The sequence below is a fragment of the Telmatherina bonti genome (genome assembly GCF_933228915.1).
Source record: "Telmatherina bonti genome assembly, chromosome: 23".
Classification (NCBI taxonomy): Eukaryota; Metazoa; Chordata; class Actinopteri; order Atheriniformes; family Telmatherinidae; genus Telmatherina; species Telmatherina bonti.
The window spans coordinates 24,468,117-24,480,439 of record NC_136632.1 but is presented as its reverse complement, the minus strand read 5'-3'; the positions used below and the strand labels follow the sequence as shown (position 1 = coordinate 24,480,439).

Sequence of the window (12,323 nt, the reverse complement as noted above, 5' to 3'; positions counted from 1 at the left end):
TAAATCGTTTTTTTCCAACTAATTAGAAGCAAATCAGTTTTGTATCACTGTCTGTCAAGTCATGAAAGCAACAGGTCAAGGATGCCGACCCAGACATTCATGTCCTGAATGACACTCTCCAGCTCCTTCTGGGAAATGCTTCCATAAAGTCTGGGATCTCCTCCCAGTAGAACTTGCTAAAACATGAGGGAGGAGGCGTCCTAATCAGGTGTCTGAACCTTCTTCGCTGGATTCCCACCAAGCATCCTCCGGATGAGGGAGCTCCTCACCTGATCTCAGAGAGTCCTGCCACCCGCCGCAGGGAGCTCATTTCATTTCACACAATCTCATTTATTTCAGTCGCTAACTGGATCTCGTGACCGCAGGTGAAGGATAGAGCGTAGAGAGACCAGCTTTCCCTTTCGGCTCATCTCTCTCTTCAACATAACGCATCAGTTCAGCACCTCATTACCGCTGATGAAGCACCAATCCATCTGTCCATCATTCACTCCATCCTACTGTCACCCGAGGACATTCTGATACTTAAAGACTCCTTCTCAACCTGGAGGGATCACGTCGTATCAGTGTGTGCTTACTAATGCCAAAAGGCGTCTGGAATCAGAAGAGTTGAAATACTGATTGGAAAAAGAAGTATAATTCACCACTGAACACATACATGTACTTTTAGCTCAAAGACTCAGCGGTGGGTCCAGTTCAAGCTGCCGTTCTTCCTCTGTGCACTACAAACAGCAGGAGCATCTGTCCCACCTTGTTTATGCTGTGTGACAATGGCGAACGCTACATCCACGGCTGTCTGGGTTTTACACAAAACCTTTCAACACACATCCTGCTGGAACAGTGAAGTTCATCAGCTCGGACAGAACATCTCAGCCTGCGATTCTGTACCCACCTTGAGACAATGAAGCGTGTCTGTTTTTGAGAACATCTTGAACTTGGCCAGCTCCCCGATGAATCTGACGGTTTTATTTTTGGTCTCTATGTTGATCTGGTCCTTCTTCCGAATCTGAAAGCACACATTTAACATATTGTTTTCTTTATTCTTAATACTGTCACTAAAAAAAAAAAAAGGCAAGAAGATGAACCAACACACCCCGCAGACGCATTCTGCCGCCTAAAACCAGACATAATACTGACAACTAACTCATATCCTGACTGGTTGATTACATTACAATAAAACTCTGCATTTTATCAGAGAACTTACATGAAACCTGAAGTCTCCCTTCAGCATGGAGCAGAGGTCCTCCGCCACGTCAGACATGCAGGGATGCAGAGTTGCCACCAGGCGAGAGTAGAAAGGCAGAAGATCCAACCTGCAAGAGGAGAGAATGAGTCAGCGCTACACTAACCCTCAAAGCAAAACTTAAGATGACAGCACCCCTCTGTGGTTCTGCAAGGAATCAAGTATGCCAGATGTTCATAAATTTTCTAAAATTATTTAAGTTTGTTTGAATTTTTTTCTTCTTTTTCTTTTTTTTTTTTTTTTTTTTTTTTTAAATTTCTTATTTAACTTATTTATTTGATTCAATTTAATATAATTTTTTTATATAATTCCATTTTATTTTTAATATAATAAAATTTTAATCTTAAATTTTTTTATGAAATTAATTTTTTAAATTTATTTTCTAATTTAATTTAATGATTAATTCTATTTAATTTGTATTTTCAAAAATGTCACCATGTTTAATTTTGATATGAAAAAAACTGAGGAGGTAAATAAATGTAAAAAATCTATTAAAAACTGTGTTTCCCCTTTGGAAATAAAAGCAGCTCCCTACTGCTACTGAATATTTATGTATTTTTTAATACTCTGTCATTAAAAGTCAGTCAGTGAAAATTTGTGGAGTTATAGTTTTTATTTTAGCAGATGCACGACTGATTCCTGATCAGCGCTGGTAGCCCTACCTTTGCCTGGGGACCGTGAAGAGGGCTCGGACAAGCTTCCTCCTGTTAGATTTGGTGTTCATGTTCATGCAGAAGTCCATGGCCGCCTGCAGGAACGCACAATGCTCATTAACTTATTGATCTCAGATTATTTTAGAAAATCTGGGATCTACATCACAGCAAACGGTAGACTGAAAGCAGGATTCCCGTTCGTTTGACGTCACCTTGTCGATGAGGTCTCTGTTGACACAGTTGGGGAGCTGCTGGATGAAGGCATCCACAATCAGCTTCAGGTGCGACCCTGTGCTGGCCTCCTCATCCTCTTGTTCTGCACAGAAACAGGGAACCTCATTAAAAACCACAACAAGCTAAAGTTACCTCTCTAAGACAATCCTGACAAAATGATGCAGAGGTTAGAAAACCGTTCAGAACTAAACACCATGTTTGTTTCTAAAATGATTAATGATGTGCATTATTCTTGCTAAAAATGCGTGAAGATTTCTACTCTGAGCCAAAAAATGCAATGATGGTTCACACACAGTGAGACCAAACATGAGCTGCACCCGCCTGCAGTGCACATGGATCAATGTAGATTAAACATCACAAGTTAGAAAATGTACACGGTTCAATAACAGCAGTTTTTAACTCCCAGTTTAACAACATCTCAGCTTTTAGAAGGTAATATCTTAAAAGGTCAAAGTTCAGAGGCCAAAAACAGCACTTGGAAGTGTGTCACAGGGAAGCGGCAACCTCCGATGGTTAAAAGTGAAGCCTATGTGGAAGTACATAAAACTGCAGTTCCCCCTTCATCCACTAGGGGCTGCAAAACAGAGCAAATCCCCATAGACTCCCATGTTAAAAAGACCAACTTCACAGCAGAAATAAACATGTTTACAGCAGAAATAAACACGTTTACAGCAAAAATAAACACGTTTACAGCAGAAATAAACATGTTTACAGCAGAAATAAACACGTTTACAGCAGAAATAAACATGTTTACAGCAGAAATAAACACGTTTACAGCAAAAATAAACACGTTTACAGCAGAAATAAACACGTTTACAGCAGAAATAAACATGTTTACAGCAGAAATAAACATGTTTACAGCAGAAATAAACACGTGTACAGCAGAAATAAACATTTTTACAGCAGAAATAAACATGTTTACAGCCTGGTACAAAAATCCATTTGAGGTTTAATAGGTCAGGTTTACCTTCATGACAACTGTGGGGGAAGTGAATTTTTTTCTAACTCTTCCGTTTAAAAGTAATTTAATCTCGAATTCGGCATATTTAGGGGCTTGTTCTTTTGATTGACAAGTACCCGATCTCCCGCTTCAAGTCAGAAGAACGTAGAACAACCGCGGTTTTTAGCCGGTTAACAACGTGACTTAGCTTTAGCCCGCTTACCTCCGTTAGCTGGTTAGCTCTTGTTATCTCCACGTTAGCTCAGTTAGCTCTTAGCTACAGCCAGCTCGGAGTTCGCTTGATGTCAATCATCCACCATGACGCTCACAGCCCCCCTCTCAGCTCCACATCTTTGCCCATATTTGTATTTTCCGGGCGAGACGACGCGCATGACGCTGCCAAGATGGTGATGGTAGGAACCGCCCACCGAGCTTCAATTCAGCTCTTCAGAAACCTACGGGTGACGTCACGGAGGCTCCGCCCATCTTTTTACTGACAGTCTATGGTCACATGTCACAGCAAAGATGACGTTGATTATTAAACTCGCCGTTTTCCACTGAAATGGAGGACTGACCGTACACTTTGTCCCATCTTTTATGGCTTCATGTCATGCAGCTCTTTGATTCGGTGTGTAGGAGAAGACATGCATGTAAAGTTGGACAGAAGTGGACTTGGGCACCCCTAGTATGGGGGATACTATAGTCATGGTTGGATAGTTTAGCCTGAGTGTTGCTGCTGACCATGTCCATCCCTTTCTGAGCACAGTCTAGCATCTTCTGATGGAAACTTCCAGCAGGATGATGCACCATGTCACAAAGCTCACATCATCTCCACCATGATGATGACTTCACTGTCCTCCAATGAACAAAACTAACTTTTATTGACATTTGTGAGTGTTTGGATACCAAATCAATTTTTTTCTTTTTGCTTCCTTAATTCAGCTCAGTCAACCCCAACAAAAGGGTCACGCTTACCTTGCTCATCCAGTAGCTTTTTTGCCAGTTCTTCATTTTCCACCTCGTCTGCTCCCTCCAGCTCAAGAGGCTCATCTGTGATCTCCAGAGCTTCCAGCTCCAGCTCCAACTCTTCTGTGGTGCTGGCCACATCCTTCCCCTCTCTGCCTTCTGAAGCCAACAGCACCAGCAGCTCAGTCAGAATAAAATCTGCACCACACTCTTCATTTTGTTTGTCTTCAGAATGACAAAACCTTTACCTTTGGAATCGTCCCTGTCTTTCCCCTGGCTGCTCTTCTCATTGTCCTTGAAGAGGATGGCAGGAACGAAGGCCTTCAGATCCACCAAGTTCTCATAGAAGTTACGAGCATCCTCATCCTCCCAGATTCCTCCTTCCAGGTCGTACTCGCCGGGTTTCCCAGGGGTGAAAATGTCGATGCCGGGACCGTGCTCTGAGAGACAGCAAAGATAACATTACAAGAGAAGAAGCAAACATGACGTAGGTCTGCTCGATTATGACAAAGTTATCATCACGATTATTTTGACTGAAATTGAGATCTTGATTATTTAACACGATTATCCAGTATTTTTAAACAACGTTGCGCGTCGTGGAGTTCTCGACGGTTGAGAGGAGATAAATAACATTGGTAACATTCGTGATATTATCTAAGACACAAGGAAGAAGCATCGAACAGGCTTATTGAGGTGAGCAGGAATGATTTCCTGTAACGGTCTGTGTGACAGCGAAGCTCTCATAACGTCACATTATAACCGTCTAATGCACAGTTCCGACTTGTTTAATCTGCTTTTACCGCTTATATAGGAACTATTTTACGTTGGTCTGGATGTACGTTTTATACCAAACAACCGCTGTCAGGCTGCAGCGCGTTTCTCTCATTCACCTGTTAAAAGACGGCTGATCTGAACCAGCTGGTTAACGCGTTGCTGTGGTAACGCCCCGTAACGGAGGGATGTTACAGCGTTTAACTGGCCGAACTATGTATAGGAAAATAATGCAGCCAGTTGTCACTGACAATGGTATAAACTATGTTTAGGTGAACTTCCACAACCTACTGCAGTTATTCTACATTGACCTGCAGCCGGAGCCGACTGAGACTGGCCGCCTGGGAGTGCTTTAGGACGGGAGAGGCTCCCGCTGCTCCTTCCTTACAGTAACTGCAGAACAATATGTGCCTTCAAGTCAGTCGCCAAAACACCAGAAAAGTCTCTAATAACTCCAGTAAAAGCTGCTAGATTTGTCGCTTTTAACAAAAAAAGTCTCCAGATTTAGCGATAAAGTCGCCAAGTTGGCAACAGTGTCTGAATGAAAGCAAAGCGGCTGTGGGAGGAGTTTACAGCACAGCGCTGCAACGCCAGAGACGCTCGATTAGCAGCTGAAGACAGCAGGAGAGGAAACTGCAGAGAGAAAAATAATCCCACCCTTTTTTTTTGATGATTGTTGAAAACCCAGATCGTAGTTGAGATTAAAATACAAATAATCACCCAGTCCTAACATGATGTGGTTCTGGGACAGAGACGTGACGCACCTTCCTGCACAGTCTTGTCTTGAGGCAGTTCTGGCATGTTCTCATCCAGCAGGTCAGCCAGGGACTGAGTGTTGGCCAGCAGCTTCTGGTAGGAAGTGGCAAACTCCTCATACTGCTTGTGTCGGTCTTCGCTCAGCTCACCTTTGGAATGCAGGATGCGCCTGAGGAGCAAAACACGTTAAATCAGAGGTAAAAACAACAACTAAATAAAGAAACGAAGGTCCACCAGTCACCTGTTCTGCCTCTCGATGTTCTGCAGCTCCCGGTGGTCCTTCTTCAGATGTTTGGTGAGGGATGTGAAGTACTCTCGTAAGAGGTTCTGGAAGGGCTGCTGCTTCTCTGTGCTGATGATCTCGCTGGGAGGGAAGGCCAAGCCGAACTTCTCAGCTGCTAGTTTCACTTTTCGGGGCACCAGACCAGCAATGTCGTCTCCGCAGTGCTTGCAGAAGCTGATGACCACCGACACGTGAGTGTGAGTCTCCCGGTCAGTCCCGATGATGTTCTTCAGCTGCTCGTAAATGAGCGAAAGGCCTTCTTTGTCTGTGAAGAGGCCGACGATGGTTAGCTCTGCGATGAAGCGCAGGTCAGTGCGCAGTTTGCTCACGTTGGGCGCCTTGTCCTCCTTCCTTGCTTCAAAGTGCTTCTTCCACGACTGCAACAGCAGCGGAGCAAACTCCGCGTAGCGCTGGTGGAAGAGGGAACACAGGTGGACGGCGCAGCCGACGTCGGAGATCTTCAGCTTGGCCTCCACAACGGAGCTCACAGCCTCGCCGATGTACTTGCTGAGGTTGAGCGAGGCGAAGTCGTTGGAGAGCGCATCCCGTTGCTGTTCGGTGAGCGTACGCAGCTTCTTGACAAAGGCGGTGTTCTTTCTGAGGCTGGAGTCCAGGCGGCTGAAAAAGGCCTCTTCAGGACGACATTCATGGGCGCTCTGATTCTTGCTGCGGAGTTCTTTCCTACACTGATGGCGCTCCCAAGCTTCCTGGTGCAGCTGGTGACCTTCTTCCTTTTCCCTACGGAAATAAGAAAGCAGGGAAAACACATTTAATCTTTTATGGCTCACTGATCTCTACTTTTCCTTTTCATTGGAGACAACACCCCCCCATCCCCAAAAGGAAATGATCATCAACACAACCCTCTTTAAAAACATGACAGCAGAGTGAACTATGACTTACTTTAGGAGAGCAGCCTCCTCCTCACGTTGTCGTTTCGCCTCCTCTTCTAAAAGTTTCTTCTCCTGCTCCTCCTGCTGTCTTTTTTCCTCTTCCTCCTTCTTCTTCTGCTCTTCCTCAGCTTTTAGTTTTTCCTCTTCTTTCTTCTTTCGCTCCTTTTCCTCTTTCTTCTTTTTTTCTTCCTCCAGGCGCTTCCGCTTTTCCTCCTTATTAACATCTTTTTTCCCACACACTTTCACCTCGTCTTTAGCTTTGTCTCGCACAGATGCAGGTTTTCTCTCACCCTCTCTGTCTTTTTCCTTGTTACTGAAGGGGCAGTCGTCTTTCTCATCCATGTTTACTGAGCGCTTGTGTTCAGCAGGCATGCTGAAGAAAGACAAGAAGAGATTGATCAACAAAACTTACAGCTGCTCTGAGGTTATTTCATTAATAATTGTCATAAATGTTACTTTTAACTATATAATCCATTTTCATTCAAGCATACTCATTTCAATAAAAAAAGCACCTGCTTTCTACTTTACTCCAAATGAATAAAGGCTTTAGGGGTAGAAAACACAATACTAAATAAAGTGTAAAAACCTTTGTAAAATTCAACATAAAGAGGAAGCTATTAGGACATTAAATGTACAGTGTGGAACTAATTTGGCTTTTTATGAGCAAAAATCAAGAACTGTTTGATAAACACATAAACCTCAGTCTGATCACAATCACATCCAGATGACGGCATTCTCATAGCTTAGAATAAGTTATTTCTAAATAAATATGTGCTGGCGCAAACAACAATCTTTTAATTGTGGAGCCAAAGGGGACAAACTTGTTAGGATTACGTGTTTTAACTGTTAAACTTTCCATTTTCCATTGAAATGGGGGACCATTAAGGGTGGGGAAATCGAATCAAAGAAATTTAAAAAAAATCAGGGTTTTTTTTTGCTTCACAATTTTAAAATCAATTTTTTTCCTGTTAAAAATAGATTTTTTCCCCCCAAATAAATAGAAAATAATCCATGATAAAATTTTTTTGTAATTTTTGTCATTTTTATGATCTTTTTACTTTCTTCTTTCTTGGGCATTATAGCAGCAGAATGATGGTCTGGCTACTGTGCCGTTTTTTCCTAATTGAAATCAAGAAACATGACGAGCACAAAAAAAAAAAAATGTTTTATATATTTTTTGTTTTTAATCTACAAAAATTAGCAAAATTGAAGAATTTTGAGAATCAATTTAAATCGAATAAACGATAGACTCATCTGAAACAATCGACATTTTCTATTGTCAAAAGGCTACATATCGTCATATCGCCCAGCTCTACTTACAAGTGTTCATGAGTCTGATGGCACAGGGGAAGAAACTGTTTTTATGGTGAGAGGTTCTGGTCTGAATGGACCGTAACCTTCTGTCAGAGAGAAGTGGCTCAAATAGTCCATGTTCAGGGTGAGAAGAGTCAGCTGCAATCCACCCTGCTGTCTCATCTCTTCAGGCTCACACCAGACAGGCACTTGTGAATATGGGTTAAATCCTTTAAGCGGCTGGGTGCGATTATGAGAATGTTGTAAAAAACAAAAATAACGGTCCTCTGAGCTGACATGAACAACTTTAACAAAGTCAACGATGTTTACATGCAATTTTTCAGCACCAACTTTCCTGCCAGAGCTGCTTATCAGGTTGCTGCGCTCCCCAGAGGGGGACTGGTGGAGATCGAAGCAGTTGCTGTTTTGGGCCCTCTGACTGACACTTAACAACCACATCTTAAAATATAAAAAGCAATCATACAAAAAAAAAAAAAAAAGAAAAGAAAGAGCCACTTCCCTCTGGCAGAAGGCTAAGGTCCATTCAGACCTAAAACAGTTTCTTCCTCTCAAACAGGTGGTAAACGGACAGTAATCGCTTCCGCAGTCTCAAAACAACTGTGAACACACTGAGGAAGTGTAATCTTTCTTAACACATCATCATATTTATTATTAATTTATTTGTTCCTTTCATTTCATGTTCAGTTTAACTTTACATTGTCATAAATGAACAAACAGGCATAGATAGAAGATAAAATCTTGTATAATCTGCCCCACAAAGCACCTTTCGAATAATAAGTTGAGTTGACTTCGCTAAATTAGATTAACCCCCACCCTAACCATGTCACCACACACTACTTCAGCAAATAAATAAAAATAATAGAAAAAAGAAAAAAGAAATTAGCCTAAAATAAATAAAAACAGCTTTCAGGGTTGCTCTAGAACTCAAATGGCGGTTAAAACTAGTTAGAAACTTGTTAAAAATTAACATAATTATCAGCGAGGATCACGTCAGGACACATCTAAGCTTTAACAATAAAAGATAATGATAAAAATAGGCAACATTGAATAGTTTCTGTAACTTTATCTGTAAAGTGTGACACACACCCACGCAGAAGCTAGGTTGCAAGCTAGCCGCCAGCTAGCTCAACTGACGTGTTTACAACTCAAACTTGTGATTTTACTTATTGACGATGCAACCAATAAATAAGTTTAAAGGTTAATCCTGACATCGTGGCGCATTTAATGATGTTGCAGATATTTAAAAATATTTTAATATATTTATAAATTCCTAGTAGATCACAGTTAGCATTAGCGTAAGCTAACGCGTTTAGCCTTAATGAAATCAATATAAGCAGATATTTAGGTTATAAAATTGACAGTTAAAATATATCGAGACATTAAAGTGAACTGTTAAATTTTTATACTATTAAAAAAACACCTGAAAAAGAATTGTGCGTGTGAAAAATGTAGTAAAATTAAGAGATTTTTTACCTGCTTTTGGTAGCAAAACAAACATCGGTTTCCGTGTGAACCCGAGCAGGACCCCTAATGTAGGTACAACAAATTATGCCTTGCTAAAAATATCTTAATTGAACCCTGATATGATCCATTTTTTTTTAGCACATATGTTAATATTGGCTAGTTAACGCATTTTAGTAGCATTATTTAAGTACTAGATCATTTGTATTTTGATACAATAAAATTGTGTAATTCTAACAGGCAACGCGTACGACACTATTAAAACAAACAAACAAAAAACAACTTTACTATATAATAAACAAACAAACAAAAAATAAATAGCATGAAGGCCCAGAATAGAAAATCAGCTTCATACTGTCCCATTAAGGTTGGTCTGTCATGAAAATTATGTAGAACTGACTGTAGAGATAAATTTATTTGCAAAAACTCATTTGCACGACACAAACTAGAGGTTTGACATTTCTGTCTTGTCACTTCAGATTTTCTTTCCAAAGAAAATAACTAATACTGAATACATATCTCCACAATGATACAGTCAAAACATATTTACAAACTTGTGGTTTCATTTGTTCAAAGTGTCATTAAAAAAGAAAAAATCAATTGATTTGGTTAAAAATAAAAAAAACAGTATCTAAGCTCGTTTTAAAACAGTGCGTTTTGCTCCTTCTCTGAGGAATGAGAGGTATTTTCACACACACACACACACACACACACACACACACACACACACACACACACACACACGTTTTTATTACACCATTGGGACCCATGACAGACAGGTGTCTGGTGGGATCCACCCTTTCTGAATGTCCTACAGATCTGATTCAAACTCCTATAAATCATTAAAAATTTAAGAGAATACAAAAATCAGATGAACCATCTATAACAGTTATTGTTTGGTGATTGATCAGCCCGAGTCTGGTTTTCGGCCTTCACTGTGACATCAAAGGTCTGTTCAGTCACAGAGAAGATGATTATTAGGGGTGGGAAATCGAATTGAAAAATTGAATATGGGGATTTTTTTTTGCTTCACAATTTTGATTTTTTTTAAAAAATTTATTTATTCATTTTTTTGTTTAAAAACATCTATTTTTTTTCAAATAAAAATAATCCATTATAAAATTTTTGTAATTTTTTTATTGATCATTTTATTTTTCTTCTTGGGCATGATAGCAGCAGAATGATGGTTTTATGGTCTAATTCTTCATCAGTTTAAAGCGGAATCAACTTTTATTCTAAATTAAACAGGAATTAAAATTCCCATGTAAACATAGCAAATGTAACTGTTACTGTAAATAATGTGTTTTGTTATATTGTAATAATATTGTAGTTTTTGTCAGGACCTGGTTCAGATGCCAGAAAAAAAAAAGACCCTAATTTGCATGTTCACAAGCAGAATAAAGGTTTCACAAAATCAGTTTCATACATGTTTTGAAATATAACTTACCTCACACCAACTTAATCTTGGTAGAGTAAATTTATCCTATTAATTCACCACACAGTCTATCGGCAGGAAAGCCGATGTGAGGATCAGTTCCTGAGAAAACTGTTTAAACTATTTTAGCTAACCTTGAAAAGAGAGAGAGAAACGCATACATATCCATACACACACCATACCACACACTCATTTCACAAATCCATCCAAAGTTTCCAGGCATAGCTGCTCAGTCTGTGAATAAGAGTCATTGTTGTAGCTTTATGGACTCTGTGTGACTTAAACACACACACACACACACACACACACACACACACACACACAGATGAGCCCTGTAGAGTATATGGTTTGGAGCCTGCTCGACAATAATCAGGAAAAATACTTCACTTCAGTTCACCTGAAGTCTTGTAGAGACACACAACTCACTTAAATAATCAGTTGTCATGGTAATAAAGAGCGACAGGAACTGTGTCACTATGGTTACAACACTTCCTGCTGATGCCATCACATCCCGACAGAGATGTAGATCAGCATCTGGGTTTTATTTTCTATTAAACCATGGTGTTGAACTCTGGTGTGGATTTTAATGTGACAGTAAATTTTAGACATATAAAGCTGATACGCCTGAACCTTTACCACTATATGTTTTTCCTCTCTGTGTCCATTAAAATGCAGCAGTTATTTATATGAGATTAACTATATATTGAGAGTTTGCTGTGAAGGAAGCAGGAATATGTCTGAGAATCACATTAAAATAAATAAAAACTCTCCAAAGCACTGATTCATGTAACCAACAGTTCCATCATTATAGAGGAGACTGATGATCATGCTGTTTAGAACAGTTGTTTAATTTCCAATATTGTATGTTTGTGTTCGCTTTGTAATTAGTTAATAATTAGGAATTTTAAGTTTCATTTATCACAGAGTTAAAGTGTAAAGTATTTGTGCTTTTGTTTTGGTACACCTAAAATAATTTCCTGTTGGGCTGCTCTCGTGAGAACTTGACAATAAGAAGTGTGCAACTCCCTGCAGAAATGAGATGCTGGGTTTGGACTGGGACATTTCTGAAGGACTCAATAGTTCCTTTGCAAGGAGCATGCAGACAGCAAGGTATTTGTTATTTTGCTTATATTTTACTTTAGTAAAACGTTATTTACTGACTGTGCATGTTGTTTGTATGTCAAATTGACACTGTTTATTATTTCTTTCATATTTTTGTTCAGTTCTCACGGTGCTATTTGTGGAGAAGTCTACAAATAAACCAGTAGCAAGAAAGCCACTTGTGTCTTGACAATTAAAAGTTAAACAGATTTTCTACCAGTTTATTGACTAACTTTACATTTTGTACATATTAAAAACAACCAATATCAGCTGGTTGTA

At 39.8% G+C, this 12,323-nt stretch overlaps 1 protein-coding gene across 3 annotated transcripts in view; it reads right to left on the bottom strand.

The window, feature by feature from the left end:
• Positions 1-9,562, bottom strand: part of upf2 (UPF2 regulator of nonsense mediated mRNA decay) — a gene marked incomplete at its 3' end in the record, with an annotated part of 40,883 nt that extends 31,321 nt beyond the window's left edge. For all 3 annotated transcript variants that reach the window (XM_079263582.1, XM_079263583.1, XM_079263584.1), the window contains exons 1-10: positions 9,521-9,562; positions 6,744-7,106; positions 5,802-6,581; positions 5,569-5,729; positions 4,282-4,473; positions 4,043-4,192; positions 2,106-2,209; positions 1,903-1,988; positions 1,202-1,310; positions 890-1,003 (exon numbers count right to left, since the gene is read on the bottom strand). In XM_079263582.1, the coding sequence (XP_079119708.1) occupies positions 890-1,003; positions 1,202-1,310; positions 1,903-1,988; positions 2,106-2,209; positions 4,043-4,192; positions 4,282-4,473; positions 5,569-5,729; positions 5,802-6,581; positions 6,744-7,105 (2,058 nt within the window). In that variant the 5' untranslated portion in view covers position 7,106; positions 9,521-9,562. The remainder of the gene's footprint in view (positions 1-889; positions 1,004-1,201; positions 1,311-1,902; positions 1,989-2,105; positions 2,210-4,042; positions 4,193-4,281; positions 4,474-5,568; positions 5,730-5,801; positions 6,582-6,743; positions 7,107-9,520) is intronic.
• Between the last annotated feature and the right edge of the window lie 2,761 nt (positions 9,563-12,323).